At 36.7% G+C, this 20,951-nt stretch overlaps 1 protein-coding gene across 1 annotated transcript; it reads right to left on the reverse strand.

Moving 5' to 3' along the window:
• Positions 1–154: 154 nt before the first annotated feature.
• LOC145983471 (uncharacterized) lies at positions 155–19,099 on the reverse strand (the record flags this gene model as incomplete). Its single annotated transcript, XM_083116575.1, has 6 exons — positions 18,968–19,099; positions 12,122–12,217; positions 9,298–9,525; positions 5,595–6,648; positions 1,755–1,876; positions 155–334 (listed from the first exon to the last, which is right to left on the reverse strand). Coding segments are annotated over exons 2-6 (1,674 nt in total), but the record flags the coding sequence as incomplete, so codon positions are not given.
• Positions 19,100–20,951: the final 1,852 nt, after the last annotated feature.

Here is a 20,951-nt window from a genome sequence, read left to right on the forward strand (position 1 = left end):
TATAACAAAAGTGTGGAATCCCACCTACTCACCTCCTATGGTCCTGCATGAAATAATGTAATGAACAGTACTCTTTCCAGTAGTACTATAATTTAATTCCAAAGAAAAGCTTCTACATAACAATATAACTAAAAGCTGTATTGCAACAACTTACCTGGATTTCATTCCTGTTGCAAAGCTTAGCGCAATTCTTGATATTGCACCAGCGTCTGAAAATTTCCTTTTGGCAATCAGGTGAGATAATAAGAGCAATTGTCAAGTACATCAAAGCATCCTTTAGTTTCCCCATTTCTTGGAGTATCTTTGAATACCCATCCACAGATTTCCAAAAATCCTTCAAGACAAATATTAAAAATTAGAAAACTGACAAACTATCTTATCAGTAATTTTATTGTACCTAAAACTTCTTACAATGCTTTTGAGTTAAAATATAGACTATTTGATGATTGTACATGCTTCAGAGGCCTCTTTGTACAAAATGTAGAATGCAGGAAATGCAAAATGAGGCTTCTAGTGCATAAACATAAATGGTGGTTACAAAATAAAACTAAAACATAACATCAGTCTTTCCATTATGAAATCCAATTTGTTTTCATACTTAAAATACATGCAAATAATGCAACAAAACAGAAAATATATTTTTGACAACTGCTGCATGTCACGAACAGGGATCAGGTGATCCTGATCATAGATGATGACTATAAGGAGTGAAAAGCTCAGAACTAAATAAAAATCTAACCTCATACACTTGTAATTAGTCTAAGGGAGTTTTTATACCAAAGCAGCAAGCGACATATGTCACTTGGAAGCAGACCCTCAGTAATCAATGTAACCTTTCAAACTGAAGTGACACTACAAACAAGCTACATGTGCTGCTTGCATATTGATCAGACTGTGCAGTTTTTTTTTTTTAATGTACCATACATGGTGTCATCTCGGTCTGATATTCGCACATGTGAGGTGAGTGCTTGCTTATAGACTAAAAGAGCCTGTGTCAATTGTCACTTCAGTCTGAAAGATCCCCAACATATTACCAAGCCAGATTCTTTAGGTTAGAATCATTGGTAAGGCATACATTTCTTTGTATGATCTTTCATCTATTTCACCAATAATTATCAGCACTGAAACACACAGCAGACATAAAATAACTAAAATTACAAATGCAAGAATTTTGACTCATGATACAATCACAGGGTAGCCACTCTAGGACCATGATAAAATTCAAGTGTAGTTCCTGGTTTTCAAGGCAAACTTTCCAAAAATTCAAGGGTACAAGCACAAGTTTTCCCTATTTCAATCTTTTTTTTTACCGCCTACCACCACCAACACAAATATATTAACAACATAAAGGGTCTGTGTGAATTCCAATGTATCCACAATTTCTAATTCAGTTCACTTGAATGGAATATAAAGGTGCGGAGTATACATTTCCAATTTCACATACTCCTACTAAAAATACATCTACAAACACAAGTCATAAATGTTGTGGGATATAGTAATCTACGAAAAATTATTAATTGAATAAGAATTTCAAATGTACCTAATGAACTTCAAGATACCTTATCTTGCAACAATCTTCCATCTGTCAGACAGATTGTTGAGCAAAGGACACTAACAAAGCAAAGGAGAAAAAATCTTTCTAAGGAGAAAAAATCTAACAGAAATAATGCATAATTCCCAGAGCCAATAATTCACACATAATTCCCAGAATTCAAGGAATTCCCGGTGAGTAGTCACCCTGAAACAGAACTAACCTTTACATTTTCTGGAGACAGAACCATGCAGAAGTAGCGACAATGGAGGTGCATTAGCGGATCTGCAGCTTCAGGCAGTGTCATCTTGTGGTACTGGAAGCTCATGTGCCAAAATTTGTATCCTGCAAGAAGAAATTAACATGCCCTGATACTACAGCCAGATCACAACATGCCCTGAACAATGTTAACATAAACATTTCTGTATTATTATGAGAAATAGAATATTTGGCTCAGTCAGTAACGCGTCTGACTACAATGCTCAAGGTCCCGGGTTCGATCCCCGGCCGGTTCAAATCCGGGAACTTTTCTAATGGTGGAAGCGACCCCGGCGCCCACCCAGCGTCGAATAACATGGGTACCTGGGGGAAACCCTGGTGGGTAAAGGCGGTCAGGGGCATGATGCTGATCACATCACCCCCACTCACGACCGGATCAAGAAAGTGTGGGGCGTTACTCCCACACCCCCTATACGCCTTCATGGCGTGGTGCTATGCACAGGGGAACACTTTACTTTTTTTTACCTTTTAATCAATATTGGTCTATGACATATTAGTATATCAATATATAATATTTACGTGTATGTGTATAATGCGCACCCTGGTTTTTGATGGGGAAGAGTGACAAAAATTTTTATCTCTTGTATAATGCGCAGTATAATCCAGGTTCAAGAAATGGCTTTCTTAGTTGTAGGTTGTAAAGCTGTTGCTATGCCAATCAAGAGCTAGTGACATCATACCTATTCAATGAGTCTCCTGTTGCTATGTGAACCAAGAGGAGAATATCCTCTTGTGTAAACAGTAAGTCACCAACCCAACCCACCTCCCCTCTCCCTCCACTGTGTATAGCATCCCAAAGCTTTCACTCTTTAACCACCTTATTCATTCTGTAATAGTAGAAAGGGAGATCAATATTACATTATTGATTTGCAGTACTCAGGAAGTTATTTTCTGTTATTTCTCATCCAACAAATACCACTGATACACATCCCATGTGATGGGAGGTGCATGCTCGAAGTCTGCCAGAACGGCACTGCTTTTCTTGTGCCGCAGAACATTATACAGTGTGTACAAAAAAGAATGTCCTAGTTTTAAATTGTTATAACTTCTTGTAGAATACGTGAACAGTGTTCATTCATGATTTGAATGTTTGTTGGTGTTTATTAGTTCTCAGTTTTCCACGTTGGCGGCGCTGGCGTAGCAAAGGAATAGAATAGGCGAGATGGCTAGCCCAAAGCAGAAGCCCTTCTGTGTTCTGAACTTTGCGAAATGTGAATCAGTGATATCTGTGCAGCGTGCTTTCCGTGCGAAGTTCCATGTTGAAGCTCCACTTGCGAAGAACATAAGACATTGGTATAAGCAATTTGAAACTAATACGAACAGCCGTAACCTCAATCACTACAGACATGCTTGTAAGAGTGTGGGAAGAGCTGTCTTATAGTTTGGATGTATACCGGGTCACAAAAGGGTCACACATTGAATATTTGTTAACCAAAAAAACGGTGAGTGTTACTCTTTCGTTTAATATATATATCATTGTTGTACGCCTAATATGTATGAAATAACAGAGGTTCAAAACTAGGACATTCTTTTTTGTACACCCAGTATTACAAAGTGAAAAATCGTGAATAATGGCCTTTAAACTCTTATGTGTGGTTTTGCTCATTTTCTCTCTACTTTTTCTAAAAAAAAAACCTTCAAAATATATACTTTTTCCATCACTGACGTAACACTCGGTACCGTCAAACTAGCAGTTAGCAGACCATGATTTCTTTCATCAAGGCATTTACACAATCCATATATGTCATATTATTTGGCCAGTAATACATTTTAATTATTATTTTCTTTCTCCTTATCTTTTCTTTCATCCAAAGTACTACAAAAATCAGAACGTTCCTTCATTTTGTGACGAGTTTATTTGAACTGCATTCACATTAGTGTCGCCATCTTGAATGAAATACTGTTGCCATATTCAGAAACTACAGAATTCAAGCTTTACAACGATATATAACATGATAGGGTTCCGTAAACATGAAAAAAATATTCCGTGCATAATACGCACCGAAGTTTTTGGGTGCAAAAATTTTGGAAAAAAGTGTGCATTATACATGAGTAAATACAGTAATCAACTAAAGTAAAGTTGCCCCCTGTGCTTTACACCATGCCATGAAGGTGTATAGGGGGTGTGGGGTTAGGGCCCCACACTTTCTTGATCTCGGCTGAGCTGGGGTTGATGTGATCAGCACCATGCTCCTGGCTGCCCTTACCCCCCAGTTTTCTCCAGGTACCCACTTTACACGATGCTGGGTGGGTGCTGGAGATGATTGAACAGATTGAAAAAGTCCCGGAACTCTCCTGCCGGGGATCGAATCTGGGTCTCTCGCATGGTAATCAGACGTCCCAAGGACGGAGCTACCGCTGCTGCTGAATATAATCAACTGCAATTTTTAAAATCTCATTTATGTATTGATTGATTTTGTGTTTTAAGTCCACTTTAAGCACAGTAAGAAGGCTAATCAATTCAAAGTGGGATCCGAACCACTATGTGCCTCCACAGTCTTCTATAAATATATTGCAGCTTGAGATTACATACATTTTTTCACAATGTGCTTATATTAATTAAATATCAAAAATCATGTACCTTGTCTTGCAAAATACATTTCTATAGTAAAAGCCAACAGAATCACAGTTAAATGCAATAAATACAGAGTTCAAATTTCCATTCAAGTTATTAATTAAAAATACAACAGTTTAATTGGTACTCTATCAGCTGATATTGGCTATTGGTGCAATGGTAAAATTGCCACCAATACTTATATTTTTAATGAATATGAGTAAATGTATAATTCTTGTACTCTGTACAGTAAATATTTCAGTACATAATTACAAGCAAAACCTACTGACATTACCTTGTAACATACATTAAACAAAGGTTCATCATGGAACATTTGTAATTTTATATTGGATCTGGGAAATTTTTACATCGATGTTGGCCAAAATTTCATATTGTTCCAACTGTTAATTTTCATAATACGTTTGATATTTTATTTATACTGGATATGTGGCATTCTGGTTTGATTTGCTTTACTTCGCTTTTTGTGCCACTTTTGGCTAATTTGCGAAGATGGAGATGAGTGCTAATATGATGAAATTGATGAATGGACACTCACAAACATCCATGCCCAAGCCGGGATTCGAACCTGGGACCCATGGCACCATAGCATGATGTGCTAAACACACTGCCATGGGGGCCGGCTGCACTACTGGTACTACCAGTCAGTAGGGTACAGGAATCATGTAGGTAAATTGTGCTTGAATCCTGGGTCTGGTGCAGCTCCTTGCAATATTAAGTTGTTTTTTCACTTTTTATTTTCTATCATTTCTGTGGTCAGACATTTAGAATATGCCTGCTCCCTCTCTTTTTCTTTCCTCACACTTGAAAAAAGGTAAAAGACTGATCTTCTGTTGCAAAATTTTAGGAGAAGCAAATGTGAATACCAACAATCTGAAAAAAAATAAACTGCAAAATGAAAGCAATTTTTTTCTGCTTCTAACTGAAGGGGGAACAGACTACTATACAAAATAGGTCTTCAAGCTTTCCTGGCAATGAATGATGAATAAATTCTCTTTGGCTATCGGAAATTGTTCCATAATTGAACTGGTCAATAGCCTGAGAGAATTTATTCTACTAATATAAGTTTGTCTGTGGCATGTTACAAAGATTAAGATTTATGAAACATCAAAGAGATCAGATTAAGGGTGAGAAAATTATATTTCCTAAGGGGAGTAAAAGGATAGGTTGCTTCCCACCCCCTGCAAATAGAGACTTTTACCGAAAACTTACCATATGAATTCCATCCAGATATTAACGCTGCCTTATCTTTGGTTCTAATCTCCTTAAGGTAACCAAGTATTTCACCCACAGCCTTTTGATTTGCCGACAACAAAAAGTTCTTGTCACAATCTTTGCCACACTCCAAGGCATACTTTATGAGTTGCAGTATCACATTCCAAACCATGAGAGAAGGTGGAGCTCCATTGGTGGAATGGATTTTGTCATTGGGCACAGCATTTGGATATGAAGAAATGCCTTTTAATAGTCGTGCATAAGTAAATAACACATCTGGTAAATTTGTGTAGCTATCTTCACTTATAATTCTTTGTGTTAACTCCTGAAAGTCATCCTTATTCACACAGGCTACCATATCTTGAATGACGCCAGCCAACAACGATATTAGGGTCATGGCAACGTCTTTATTCTTGCTCATGAAATGCTGATCAAATAAATCTAACACATTTTCATGAAAACTTTGCAACTCATAACCAAGATTGTTTGGTGGTTCCCAGATATACTGTTTCACAATCAGACATTTGCTTTCGAACACAGTCATGCACTTTTCATACACAACATTCGCACGAAAAAGACGACGAACTTTACTCGTAGCAGACAACACTGATGCAAACACTTTGACAGTTCTGGACCTGACACAATAGGACAAAGCAGCAGAAAGTAACAGTAAGATGTTCTTAAAAACATCATACGACACCTCTTGACCACATCTGCCGAGCATAGATTGTAAAAATTCAAGACAGCTGCCGTAAAATCCATTTACCAAGTCCTTATTGTAGTTTTCTTTTTCAAATTTTGCAACGCACTTCATGAATATAGAACAGAACCTGGGAAGCAAGTTAAAATCTGACAAACTAAGGCATTCTAAGGACTCCTTGAAGGTGTTCACTATTAAAGCTTGACTTTTCTCATCTTGACTCCTCAGCATCGCTTCCGCTTTCTTTCCAAACAACAAATGCATGTTAGAAAATAAGGTATCCTTCAATTTCTCCTCTATATGCTCAATTTGTATGAAGGACTTGAGATCTAGCATCCACTGTACTTGGTCCTGTAATAAAGAAGGAATGAGTTCTAAAACTTTATATATTCAGCGAACATGCAAATCTTTGAATTGATAGTTCCTGAGGTGTTGAAAGGTTTTTAGAATACTTTACAAAGTGCATACAAGGCCTGTTCAAAAATAAACCAAACTCTTTTTGTAAAGTTTGTACATAAATTTGTTGAAGAGACCCGACAGTTGTGGTGCCTAGCGGTGTCCTTAGGTATTAACTTTGCCCAGTTTTAAGGCTCCTGCTAACCACAGTAATGCAGTAGATCATGTTGAGTTCCCAAGTCGATTTTCAGTTACCCTACCGTGAAGGAAATGGAAGAGCAGCGAGTATGTGAGAAATTCTGTGTGAAATTGCAGACAACATTCAAAAGAGAGATACGACATGTTACATGAAGCCTATGGTGAGGGATGTTTCAGTTGAACACAGAGTTACAAATGGTAGTGGGTGGGAAAAAACCTCACCTCAGCCCAAAAAAACACAAATGAGTAGATCCCATGTTAAAGCGATGTTGATCGTGTTCTTCAACTGACAGGGGATGGTCTATTTGGAGTTTGTTGCAGCATGGTTCCACAGTGAATGTAGCATTCCATGTTAATGTCGTGCAACAATTACAAAAAAGGGTGCAGCGTAATAGGCCACAGATATGGCGGAACAAGTTCTGGATGGTTCATCACGATAATGTACATGTTCGTTCATTCCTCATTTGTTGTCCAGGAGTTTATGGTAAAGAATCAGACACCTGTTGTCCCACAACCTAGATACTTCCCTAATTTGGCACCAGCAGACTTCTTCCTCTTCCCCCCAGTTGAAATCCACCCTCAAAGGTCACAGATTCAAGACAATAGAAGATATCAAGGAGGATTCACTACGGGACCAGTGAATTCCAGGACTGGCACAAACGCTGGGAACTGTGTGTGCATAGTGGAGGGAGTATTTTGAAGGAGACAGGTCCAAATAGCTGGTGAATATTACCATTTTCTCAATTTTGTAAAAGTTCGGTTCCTTTTTGAACAGCCCTCATATATCTAAAATATATTTTGACCCCACTTAATACAGCTTTCCTCAGGAAATTTGTACAATTAGATTAAAACTGCTAACAATTTCAGCTCTTTTGCCACTTGGACTTGTTTCAAAGAAAATAAAAATCTTGCTACCATACATTACTATTGTCTAAAAGAGCATGGATTAAAATAGCAAAATTCTGATTCCTGCAGCAATTATAAACAGTTATTATGTTAATTGGTTAAGATTAAAACTGAACCTGTCCAAAGAGATTTAGATTTGCTTTAATTATTATTAATGCATGTAAAAATGAATGATTCAGACCTCACCCTGGATGGGGAATGGCCACATGACTTTAATATATTTTTTACAAAATTTCATGCATATAAGAATGTAATTCTTAAGAAACGAAGTGAAAAAATCTTAACCACAACTCAATACAATTTTAGATTTCAAAAAATATTAAATTTTATCAAATCCAAGTATAGGTATATAATAATGTAAATTACTATACTGTAAAAAATAGCAAAATTTCTTGACCACAAGCATAACTTCTTGACCTAGCTGTTGATTTCTTGACATTCTTGATTGGCAGACACCCTGTATTATTTCTCACCCAACAAATACCACTGACACAGTAGGTGCACGTTTGAATCCTGACAGAATTGCACCGCCTTTCTTCGCATCACAAAACATTCTTACAAAGTGAAAAATCATGGGAATGGCCATTTCACTTTTGTAGTGTTTCTTAAAATCATTATTACTAAAGAAATCCAACTTGTTTGGTTGGATCTAATTTGTATTTGTGCCTGTTGATACATACCTGACATGTGCAGTGATATAGTGAAAACATGCATAGTTTCAAGTTGGCTGTCTGAATTATTCCATACATAATACGCACCATGCTTTTTTTGGGGAAAAAAGTTTGGAAAAAAAATTGCATTATACATAAGTAAATATGGTAATTTACAAAATTGTCAAAAGGTAGTAGCGATAACGAATATTAAGTACTAAAGGATCTAATAATAAGGTATCTACAGAACTGTGAAAAGTTATGGTGCAAAACATATAGCAGCATGCTGGTACATAATCATACAGGAGATAAATTTTAAAATTATACAACATTATAAATATAGGTAGTGGAAATCAAGTTTTATAACATTTTGCTATGTTGGGACTATCAAGACTGAATGTATAATGTGGGAAAATGTAAAATCCGAGTTCCACTGTACATGTTTTAAGTATGTTAGAATTTTAAGTATTAAGCATTATCACCTTACTATTTTCACACTTTCCTTCATATCCTACATGTGTATATAACTTACTCCATATGGAAAGAATACTTCAGACAGCAACAACTTTTGGGCATAGTCACTTACCCAACCTAAGTTTCACAATAAAAATACTCACAAATTAAAACCTTCTGCACCTTTAATATGCACAAATTGATCTCGCTGAACCTCAAACTTAGTTTCACGACCATTTTAAATATTCTAAACATGTTCCTTGCATTCCTGTGCAACTAGTACACAATCAGAACTGCGAACAATAATTGCTACGTGTTCATATTACTTGCAAAAATTATGCTTATTGTGCCTCAGAAAAAGTAGGAGCACCTAAATAACATATACCGCGATGCTTACCGCTTTGCTAATGTAATGCATTACATGATAAAGTGCAGGGCCAAAGTTAGTTATACCCTCTAATTTTTCAGACATTTTAGAAATGCAGAGACAGCATGTAACAGTCAGTCCGTAGATAATCGCAATGTCCATAGATGGTTCCAATTCATCCTTCAGCTTATGTACAGCCACAGCCAGTTCCCTCAGTATCCTGAGTCCAGAAGCTCCATCACCATTTGAAAGTAATTTCTGTAATGGAACAATACAAACCAATTAGATGAGAATTTTTGTCATGTAGGTTAGGTGGCAATACCAGTATTAAGACTGGGTCAAGTATGTATACATAAGTGAAAAAGTAATGAACTATACAACCTACCTATCCTTATCACCCACCCAAACACACAGCATGATACTGCATGGGAAAACTTAATTGTCCTATTTTTTTATTTTTTTTAGGGAGGTGCAAATTGCACAAATATTCATTCAGTTGGCTACCAAGATAAAACTCTATTATAATAAGTTTTCAAGGTGCAATTTTCAAAAATTCAAGGCTACAAATGAAATGATATTCAAAAAAGTTTTCATATCTGGAACATAAATACCAACACTATAAAGTTTTTAGCTGTTTGCAGTGTTTGCAATGAAATAAAGTTATGATTTATAAAGATGCAGAAAATATAGGGTTACCAAATGTCCTCTTTTTCCTGAAAATCATAAATGTTCTACATTCTGAGTGTCTCATAAATTGAATTAAGAAAATACGTGTTTCACCTAAACAAAAAGAAATCATGCGAGTTACAAGTCCATGGACTGCACTCCCAAACTCAATAGTGAAGACATAATCAACCAAGTTTTGGAGCCACATTGTTCCTGCCTGGCCCACCCATACTTTACCTCCACACTCAAGGATCGGTGCACTCCATACACAACGATTTGTCTAAGTGTTATCTTTTGCTGTATGGCAATGCACGTGGGTTGCAACAAGTCAACATAATTACATAATTAACTACAAAACACCAACAGACAATGGATAACCTTTGTGAAACCTTTTTGCTATAGGGGATAAATTCGTAATCTGCATGTTCCCAGTCGGAATACTATTTTACTGTGGGTAAGGAACTTCAAGAAGAGACTATCAGCAATGAAAAGAATACCAGGTGGACATCATAAGGTTTACACTCCCGAGAACATTGAACAAGTTTGGGTCTCAGTTTTGAGGAGTCATCCAAAAAAATGAACTGCAAAACTGCATGAAACTGCCACTCATGCTATTTTCCTAAAATGCTTTGAGACGTAGTACATGTATTAAATAGCAAGTTTTAATTTTATTTGTAATTAAAAACAGCCATGTTCAGTTGCAGTACCATGTATGTGTCTACGATTATTTTCACATTTCCCATTGTAAATGCTCGAGTGTGGGAGACTCAAACGAGTACGAGCGAGCGAAATCCATGCAGTATTCTAGTAAGCAGTCACAAAATATGACTTCTGAAATACACATTTTTAGAATCCTGATTTAAATATACGTTCCATAGTCATATCTTATATGTGTGAGTCCCTGTAGTGTGGCAGCACACATTGCACACCCGTAACAGAAGCCCTGACAGAATAATTAAAATATTATGGACTTAAAATTTTTACATTGAGGATGTAATTTTTCTTTTTGTATCATCCAAGGAGCAAGAAAAATTTATGTAAGTGTATATCAGATAGTGTGACACAAATATTATACCGTCAATCACATGTTGATAAGTCAGTCATACAAGGTTCGCCCATAAAAAACCAAACTTTTTTTTCTTTAGGAAACGGACCAAGTAATTACCTTCAAATGACTTTATCACCTTCAAAATAATCACCAGAGGAGGCAATACACTTTGACCAGTGTTTGTAAACTGTTGATAGTCATTGACAGTTAAGTGTTTGCAAAATATGTGTAACATTTAATTTAATGTCCACGATGTAGTCAAATCTTCGCTCTTTCATAGCCATCTAAAGCTTGGGGAAAAGGAAAAAAAAAAGTCAGCAGGCGATAAGTCCAGAGAATATGGAGGGTGATTGATCACTGTCACTGAATGCTTAGCAAGGTATTGTTCTACAGACAATGCGGTATGAGGTCGAGCATTATCGTGTAACAAAAACCATTGGCCAGAATCACAGAGGTACTTCCTAACCCGATTCATCCTGTTTGTGAGTTGACCAAGTACTTCCTTGTAATGCCACTGATTGATTATTTGGTTTTCAGGGACAAATTCATGGTGGATCAGCCCTTCGGAATCAAAAAATGCAATCAGCAGCACCTTTGTCTTTGATTTCAACATCCGTGCTCTTTTCTTTACGGGCAAGAATAGTCCTTTCCACTACGAACTCTGTCATTTTGTTTCGGGGTCATATTGTGAACACCAGGTTTCATCTCCTGCCACGATGCACTTTAGGAAGTTGTTGTCCTGGTCCGCAGTTGACACCAAATCCTCACAGCACTCTTTCCTTTTGTCTTTTGTCCTGTAACGTTGTTCCACCTTGGTGCGTGTATTTTGTACGCCGCCTGTACACAACCACACAACCTGCATCTAACGTACACTTGCCCCGATACAGACTGCCTGTAACAGGCTGAAACATGCACTGACCGGAAGTGTAGATATAGCTCTTTGCAGTGTTGCCAGAATATGGTACTTTTTTTTCTTTTTTTTTTTTGACAGTTTGGTTTCTTTATGGGCGGACCTTGTATATAACATAATAGACATGAGAATTTATTTTAGTTTCACTTTTCAAGGAAGTGCTTATGTGTATAAAATACTATTTAAAACATTTACTAAGTTCTCATGACCAATGATCCAACATTACTTACTTGAGCTCCAATCAGAGCATTTTCAATATCCCCCTTCTTGATGTTACTCAGAACATTTGAAATATCTGCTACTGCTTCCTTCACCACCATTCTGAACTGAAAAGCAATTGAAAAATTAAATTAGATAAATACACCTATTGAAACAAAGCATAGAAAAAATAATAATTAAATATATACACTTACCTCTCTAAATAACACTGTCATTAGTTTCTTTATGAATTTAATTTACGAAAGATTCATAAAAAAAAACTGGTATTATTTTATTATATGTACAGTTGGGAGCTGAGAAGACTGCGAGTGCAGGGTGAACGGGGAGGAAGTGTGGGGAGGGTAGCTTCGACTTGGTGTTCAATTTTTCAGTGTTGCCAGACATGCAGAAGTCCCTGTAGGAAAGGGTGAGAATCTGATAATGGCATTCTGAAAAGTTTGGAACCATTCATGAACCTCCAGCAACGGCATAGGAATTCACACTTCTTCCGTGTTTTCCTATGCTAACTTTCGGATTATGGAACATGAAGTTGTATTGTCTTGGCCCCAGTGATTTATCCACCAACTACGCCCTAACATCCCACACAATTTTTATAAAAGGACAAATTTATGGTCATTTTGACTCTAAGTCTAAGTATACCTTTTCACACCTTACACAAACTTACACCCCTCAAATAAAAAATTCTGAATAAACCTTTGCACAACCCATGAGCCGGTTTTCCCGCTTTTCGTTGCATGTTAATTCTGGTAACTGTTCCGATTGTTTTATGATTTCTCCTAGCACAAAGACAAATCATCGTAGAAGCATGCACACACCCTTACTTTCTTATTCACGTTGGAAGCAGATTGCTTTGATTTGTGAAGTTTTATTCCATTATTAGTATTGCTTTCACTTGTTACTAAGTAATATGTTCCATTCATTTGCAATGCATTTTTGTACCATGCCTTTTTTATTTATGCTGCTGCCACCCTGTAAGGAAGACGAGCTGGCTGCATACGGCGACAACAGGCAGTTTCGCATTCCTCAGCCTCGCAGTCTTCCCAGCTCCCAACTGTATGTATGTTATTGTCTAGCTATTTTCTATTCATTCAATTGATTTTTCACCCTTTATACTGAGGATGCAAGTTTCCCTAATTAAGATTACAAAGCAAAAATATGAGCATCAACATTGCTGTGTATAAATTAACAAATCTACTAAATGCATTGATTCCTTGGTAATTAGACATGTAAGAAGTTTCTTGCAGGGTTTGCAGCTGAACTCTATTAGCACCTATTACACAGATCACAGGACCAACTGGTGACTGACCTACATAGTCCTATCTGTCCACCAATCATCATCAGAGGTGTATGCTTCGAAGAGTGTCAACAGCCGCAGTTGCAAAGTAAAAGCTGCAGGGGTAACATTGCTCTCTGCTTACCATGTTGCCAAGCGGATGCCTGTTCTTATTAGCTTGTTTATAGTGCTTGGGTGTTTTGTGTACTATTTTTCTGTGCTTACTTTTATCCAGAAATAGCGCTGATCAATTCTCTCTCTCTCTCTTCTCCCCCCTGTTTTACAGTAGGTTAGGCAACATGCTTATTTGATTCATCCCGCCAGCAATGTTCGGGTGCCTTGTGACACAAAAATGCTCAGTGTCAGTCGAAGCGAATTCAACTGATCACTGATTCATTGTTTCACAGCTGCCATTTGGAAATGCGATCAGTATAACTTTTAAAAAACTTGTTCAAGAAAACTCTTTGAAATTAAGGGAACAATTTAGTAACATTTTTTTTTTTTTTTTTTTAATTTCAAAAACTAGTGGTATTTGCAAACTTTGATAATGTAGAAATAAAACACCAATACAAGCATGCAAGTAAAAGAAAAACAAAAGTTCAACAACTTCAAATTTTCTGGCCATTTCTATGTAGGTATAGCTGGTAAAATACGTCACTGATGTACATAAAAATTATGAAATGTCATTTAGGTAATGGTTCTGATTGTTTTATGATTTTAATCAAATTCTCCTAGAAGAAAGCCTAACCTTCCTTAAAGTAATGAACGGTAGAATTCAAACCTTTTGGCCGTGATCCGTAGTAGAAAGCATTTGGGGATCTTATTATAATGCTAAGAGAACTCAACCTGACCTGCCTAACCTAACCACGAAAGCATTTACAGTTATTACTAAAATGGTATGGGAACTAAACAGTGGCGTAGCATTATAGTACGCCTGTACGCCCGGCGTTCCCAGATTTAAAATTTCAAAAATGCTGTGATTATAAAGTAAAATGTGACTAATTTCAAATATGTTTGACCTTCGCGGCATTATAATGGCTATTTTTCGCGATCCGCTTGCAACGCTCCACTCTCAACACTCGTTCTAGCATCTCTTTTCAATGCCTTTCCCGGCCGGACGCCAAGCAGGTTCGGCGTACAGGACTCCTATATTCCTTGCTGCCTTTATGGAGGGAAAGCTTCCATTTCTACAGCACGCGCGTAAATGGGCTCTCTTACGCCAGCGTACGAGAGGTCTACCGTGATTGGTTCATGTGACCCTTCCTGCCTTCTGAAGCAGACGACAGCAGTAGAATTCCTACCCGGTTCTTCGTTCTTCGCGCTCATGCAACTTGTGTAATGTGATGCTACAATACGCAATATTGACTGACGTAACTTTACCAATCTCAAAAATACTGCTTCTTAATGGCCACTGCATTGTATGATTTATCGCACGAATAGCGATGTGTATTAGAAACTAAAAGATCAACACAGTTTTTGTGAAGTAAGTTGGTGAAGTCCTCGTGGTAGAAATTCAGCCTGTTGCTGCTCTACCACTTAACCTGCAAAACTATTAATTTTTTATTGTATTTTTTCGTTATTATCTAACTGCTTAATATTGTGTCAATGGAAATGTTTAGCATTCATTTGAAAACTCTTAACATCGAATGGTCTCTGGAGAAAATTATTTTAAAATGTTTATCAGCATTCTCAAGATGTAATAAACAGTGGTCTGAATGACTAATCGGCACTGTTACGTCAGTAGAGTGTACGATATTTGGATCATCCACTCTGCTTTGCACAGTGCGCCAAGACGACAGAGGTCCCTGGTTCGAATCCCAGCGTGAGCACGGGTGTTCTTTGTCAGTGTCCCTTCATCAATATCATCACTCATATTCATATTCGCGATTAACCAAAAGTGATAGAAAAGCGAAGTAAAATAAACCAAATCAATGAGTAGTTGGATCAACCACAACAATGACGTCTGCTGTTGTTCAAAGGCGCTTGTGATTCAGGTAGGTTTCTAATGACTTGCGTCATGCAGAAAGGTATAAAAAAAAGGTATAAAACACCAGAGTTCAAAACATTTGTGGCATAGTGAGGCATCTAATTGTCTAGCTAAAACATGCATGGATGATGATTTATTGAAAACCCAGCTGACTTCAGGCAAATAAACAATACCTGTGGCGACTAATACCATAAGTAAGTTATTAAGCAAGAAAGGGACGACCCTTCTTTCGGACTTGGCGTTCCCACCCGAAATGTCCATGCTACGCCACTGGAACTAAACCTGACCCACCTAACCTAACTATGAAAGCATGTATTAGGAAGTGAAGAACCAGTGTGTCAAAGAAATACGCAGTAAGTAATCGCTAAAACTCTACAGTATGTGTTAACAGACAAATCGAAATCGAACCATGCAAAAATTGCATGTGTAGCATGATGAAATCGCAACAAAACAAAAGGAACTTGGGCCATCATTTACAAAAACCTGCACAGTTAATAACTTTTGTCATTTGAGATTTTAAAATCCAGTGTTTCCCAATCATATACTCTGTGTTTGAAATTGAAAGCTATTTTGCACTAAATTAAACATAACACATATTAAGCTTTGGATATTTTCGATGCTTTTATATTCACCTGTATCAGAGTTAATTCCTTGCCCAAAATAATGTTCCTGCAATAAATGATCCAAGAAACTGCCTGCGAATTGTCGAATTGCCAGTGCATTGAAATAAATTACATTAAACTGGAAAATAACAGTGACCAAAAGAACTAAACAGTGACTGAAGTAGAGCCTGCTTTTGCACTAAATGCATATTTTGTTGCAGTGAAGACATTCGTAGGATTTTAGAACAGAAGTATATTTCAAAGTCAACTCATAAATTTTAGTGTAAAATGCAGGAACCAAGTTGGTTAAAAGTTAATAACAAAACCGAATATGCATTTCACCACACTAAAAGAACGATTTGTGAAAAAAAACAAAAGTGCTAGATATTCACTCACCTGTTGTATAAAGTAGAAAGTCTTCCCAAGAATATAATAACTTTGCAATAAAATAATTGGAATGACTATTTTCACCAGGTAGTGAAGCTAGCTTTTGAGCTATTTTCACATTCTCACATGTGCATGATTTATAACCTGGCCTGTTACATAGATGTGTGTATTCTTTAGTTGTTGAAGGGTATGGAAGCTTACGTCGGCGTGCATTTATTTTTGTGCAGTACTCAAGTACTTTTTTTTTCTGCATGCCATGGAGTTGGAAAAATACCACGAGATGTTCTGATATGCACTAGTGTTGCTAGTATGTGACATGACAATAGTATGAAGGGGTATTACGTTCATAAATGCTTTCATTGTTAGATTAGGCAGGCCAGGTTTAGGGCTATTAGCATTAAAATTACTTCTGTAGATACTCCCAAACACCTGATCACGTAAATGCTGGTCTTCAACACTTTCTGCTATTCTCACCACCTGGTGACAGTAATAGTCGAACCAATTTTTAATTTCAAATAACTTTTTAAGAGTAAGTTCAGCAACACTCACAATGAATATAATAAGATAAAATAAGTTATGAAAATATACAGGTAATTACTTTTGCTGGTGAAAAAGCCACATATGCTGTTTTTAGCACCTCGTAAAAATAGCCCTACATACTATTCTTACTATCTGGTGAAAATAGTTGCAGCTTAAAATTATAGTTAGTCATTAGTTAGTAATTTGATTATTATTCCTAATAATTTATTGGACATTAACTGCTTGACAATCCTAAAAAAAAAAAAAATTCTAGTGATGCTCATATTCACCATTAGCTTCTTTTGAGGACTTCTCAACTTTTTCCCAAAGTAAAGAAAAATATTTCATGACTGCAAAGTAGCTAGGATCAGTTGTTGATATATGAATACAAGTCTGATATTCCCCGGACACCTATAACTTCTTCGTTTTGTCAATTTTTGACATTTGTACTTACCTATTTGGGTACTACTTTACTATACCGGAGACACCTATCAATGATTTATTTCGCAATTTTTTACATTGATAACGTATTATTCTGCGTTGCAGAACATTTCTGTAGGTGAAATAATGGATTTCTAATGAAAATAATGTCTATTTCTTACATACGATAGCCCACAAACCATCACGGGGACGAGGTATGCCTACTAGGTTAGGTTAGGTTCCATTAGCACTCCTTTCGTTCAATTTAGCATATACGGACAACACCGGCAACAACTTCACGATGCATCCTCGACACATCATGTTGTAGCAGCAGCAATAGTGCGTATTGAGCTCTCATGCAGAAAGCAAATGGCGGCAGCAGCAATAGCGCGTCGGAAATAGATTTTCGTAGAAAACCAAATGCATTCGCATTAAAATGGATCAAAACTACATTCCTAAACATCAACAACGCTAGAGAAAATGATTTGCGTGAGTACTTTCTCCTGTAAATTTGAAGAAATCCGTCTCCGGTATAGTAAAGTGTTACTAATTAGCTTCTCGGAACATTCTTTAACATGTATTCACGTTTTTTGATGAAAGTAATTGCAATTTTTTTTTTTAAAAAAAAGTGTTTTTGTAACTGAAGAACGTATGTTTCCGCAAATGGTTTGTGGGGCTATGTGAGAATGGTGGGGTGGCGCTACACATATTTTTTTAAAACCCATTTTTAACTATTGTAACCTATACGTGACCCTACCGGAAATGTTTCGTGGGGCTATGCGTCAATGGTTGAATTTCCACTATGAAACATTCCCACATCACACAAAACACCTTCCAGATGTTAGACAATGGTACAGGAACTTATTACCGTAAGTAGTTTGTTCTGTAAAAATGAAGAAATCTGTCCAGGGAATATCAGATTAGTACCCAATACGGTTCATGTTCATGCAAAAATTTTACGATCTTTTGCCTGTGAGATGCAATAAAGCTCGTCAGTGTTGTAGAAACATGGACTTTTACTCCAAAGATTTTGAAATTTAGGCTATTTATTTTTTAAAATATCAGAACTTCATATCTATTTCAATTCCAGAAACCAGGCTCTACTTCTAACCTAGTATCAAGCTAGGCTAGTAATTTCTCTGCATGAAAAATCGACGTCAGTCAGTCTTATTGTGGCAAGTTCAACCACTACACAATATCATTTCGCTGTAAAAACATTTCTATCATACGTGTTTTTTAAAGGGTGTATATCATAACACTAACGCAATGTAATGCCATCCATGAAACACATGGGGTTCAAATTGAACATTTTTTGGTATAATATCAAACTATGGATTGTCAATGAGACAGAAACACCAAAATACGTTTATTCTAATTACTTCGTGGTTTTAAAAATTTCGAGTTTTCCCACATATTAAATATGTCATACATTTTTTTTTTTTTACAAAAAATGTGATTCATTTCATTTGAACGAGTCATGTAGGCGTCATGTAATATTGCATTTACATTTAAAATACATTACATACAAGATTTAATGAGGTTCAACCAAACAAAATTATCTTCTTTGTGGTTCAACAGTACTTATAAACAACACTGTTCTATGCCAGTATACATCGCTTCTTGATAAAAAGTTAGTTGTTATAAAGTTATCAAATACACTGTGTCTTACCTTTCTAAATATAACCACGATACAAGTATAAGACTTATTGCTACAGCAGAAGTTGATTTTTCAAGTCCACATACATTAAATTAAATGTTACATCTTAAGTATTTTCAAACGGACCTCTGGTAGAGAACGCAAAACAATCCAGATTGTGGCTATTGAACACACAGTTCCGCCTAAAGCCGTGTCTGAAAAGTTGATTTTATACCTTGTCTGGGGCATGTAGTCACGAGCGTGTCCGCCATGGAGGTGTCCGCAGGATGTCTGTTTCCATCCAGAAAGCACGCTTGAAGCTGTACTTGAAGTATGGTCTTGTTGGAAGTGCATCCCCTCGAAAGCCGCAATTAAACGAGCATTCGAATCCGCAGCGTGCAGGACTCGAAAATACAGTCCTCTGTACTTCATCAGCATGGGCGTCGCCAGAAATTTTTGCGGGGGGGGGGGGGGGGGTCGGGCTAATGAAAACGCTGAATAGTAGAAAAAATAACAATGAGTATTCTTAACCGCGATTATTAATGTCATTATATAATAATAAATATTATAAACTAATAAAAACAAATATTTTATTCGAAATAATAATTGTTATTATATAAATGTGGAGACTCGATCCACAAAACGAGTGAATACCAGCCAGTGATGTGTGTCTACGCGTAAACAACGATAGTCTACAATCGACACGTAGACAGACTACTTTATACACGTAGATTACGTAATCTATGTAAACAACGTGGCGAAAGGTGATATCTTAGCAAAGGCGCCGTGGAAGTAAAACAAAATTATACCACGTATCAGTTGCTGATGTGTGAGGAGAACTTTTCATACTTTTTCTTCCAAATTCGAACAATTTCTCACCCAGGAAGGAACCTAACACAGGAAATATTCTAGTGTTTTATGGGGAAAAGATCACTCTTGCCTCACGACTGCCATCTATTGTTGTTTTTTGATACTATTTATCTTCCTCCATAGTTGATAATAGAAGAGAAGAGAAATTTTGTTTTAAATAGGATTCTTTTAATTTCGTTAGGAACCAGTATAGTTGAAAATTTCACTTTCCTTTCATGAAACTCTTGAAAATTAATTTTAATGTACTTTAGATTGTCTAAAAACCCAATGTAATCTACGCGTAGATTACGTGTAGACAACGCATGTAGACGTAAACTTATAGTCCACGGCACATCACTGATACCAGCACAACTATTTTCCATGATTTCTTTGCATTTTATGCAGTTGCAGTTAGTATGTGAAATGCATTTTGATATTAACTTTTAAGGCTTCAAATGATAGGGGGATTCTTTTTCATAAAGTTTGTTGCGTGACTTCTCACCTACAACTGTAATTATTAGAATTTTGAAAACTGTGGAACCATTTGTTCTTTGGATGAATTTTTTTTAACATAACCTTGTTCCTGTATGGGCGTTCACAGGATGTTTACATTTCTGTGCTTCCTTGGCGCTGGCGGGGACTGCTCTTCCGGTTTTCAAAATAACATTGAATTCAAAGGTGTAAAGACAGTGTCTCATGAAAAAGCGACAATATTTGTGTGGCTTTTGGTTTCAACATGAGATAGGGAACAAACAATTGTTCAATTGTGCATCGTTCTCATCAGACAGACCCGATACGGAAAATCAGTGGATTTAGGCATTAAAGCGAAAAGATTGGACACATACACGAGGGAGTAGGCTCTGCAGTGGGCACTTCAGCAAATCAAATGAAAATATTTTACGTGTTTCGAAAATTATAATTGTCTAACGCACATGTGTTGATTAAATTTAAAATTTGGAACTATTTATAATCATGTTATAACGCATTTGCCTTTTGTTTGTTGATAAGCGCTCTCTCCATGGGCGTCGGTAAGGTCAGTCGACCCCTCCTCCCCCCTTCTGGAAATTGACATCCTTCATTTCAAGTCGCAAAAAAGCAGGAAGTTTGTTATTTTTGTTGTTAATAACAAATAAAGTTCACTTGGTTAGTATTCGAACAGAGTAATCAA

The sequence above is a fragment of the Lepisma saccharinum genome, unplaced genomic scaffold, assembly GCF_977018435.1.
Source record: "Lepisma saccharinum unplaced genomic scaffold, izLepSacc3.1 HAP1_SCAFFOLD_1037, whole genome shotgun sequence".
In the NCBI taxonomy this organism is placed as follows: Eukaryota; Metazoa; Arthropoda; class Insecta; order Zygentoma; family Lepismatidae; genus Lepisma; species Lepisma saccharinum.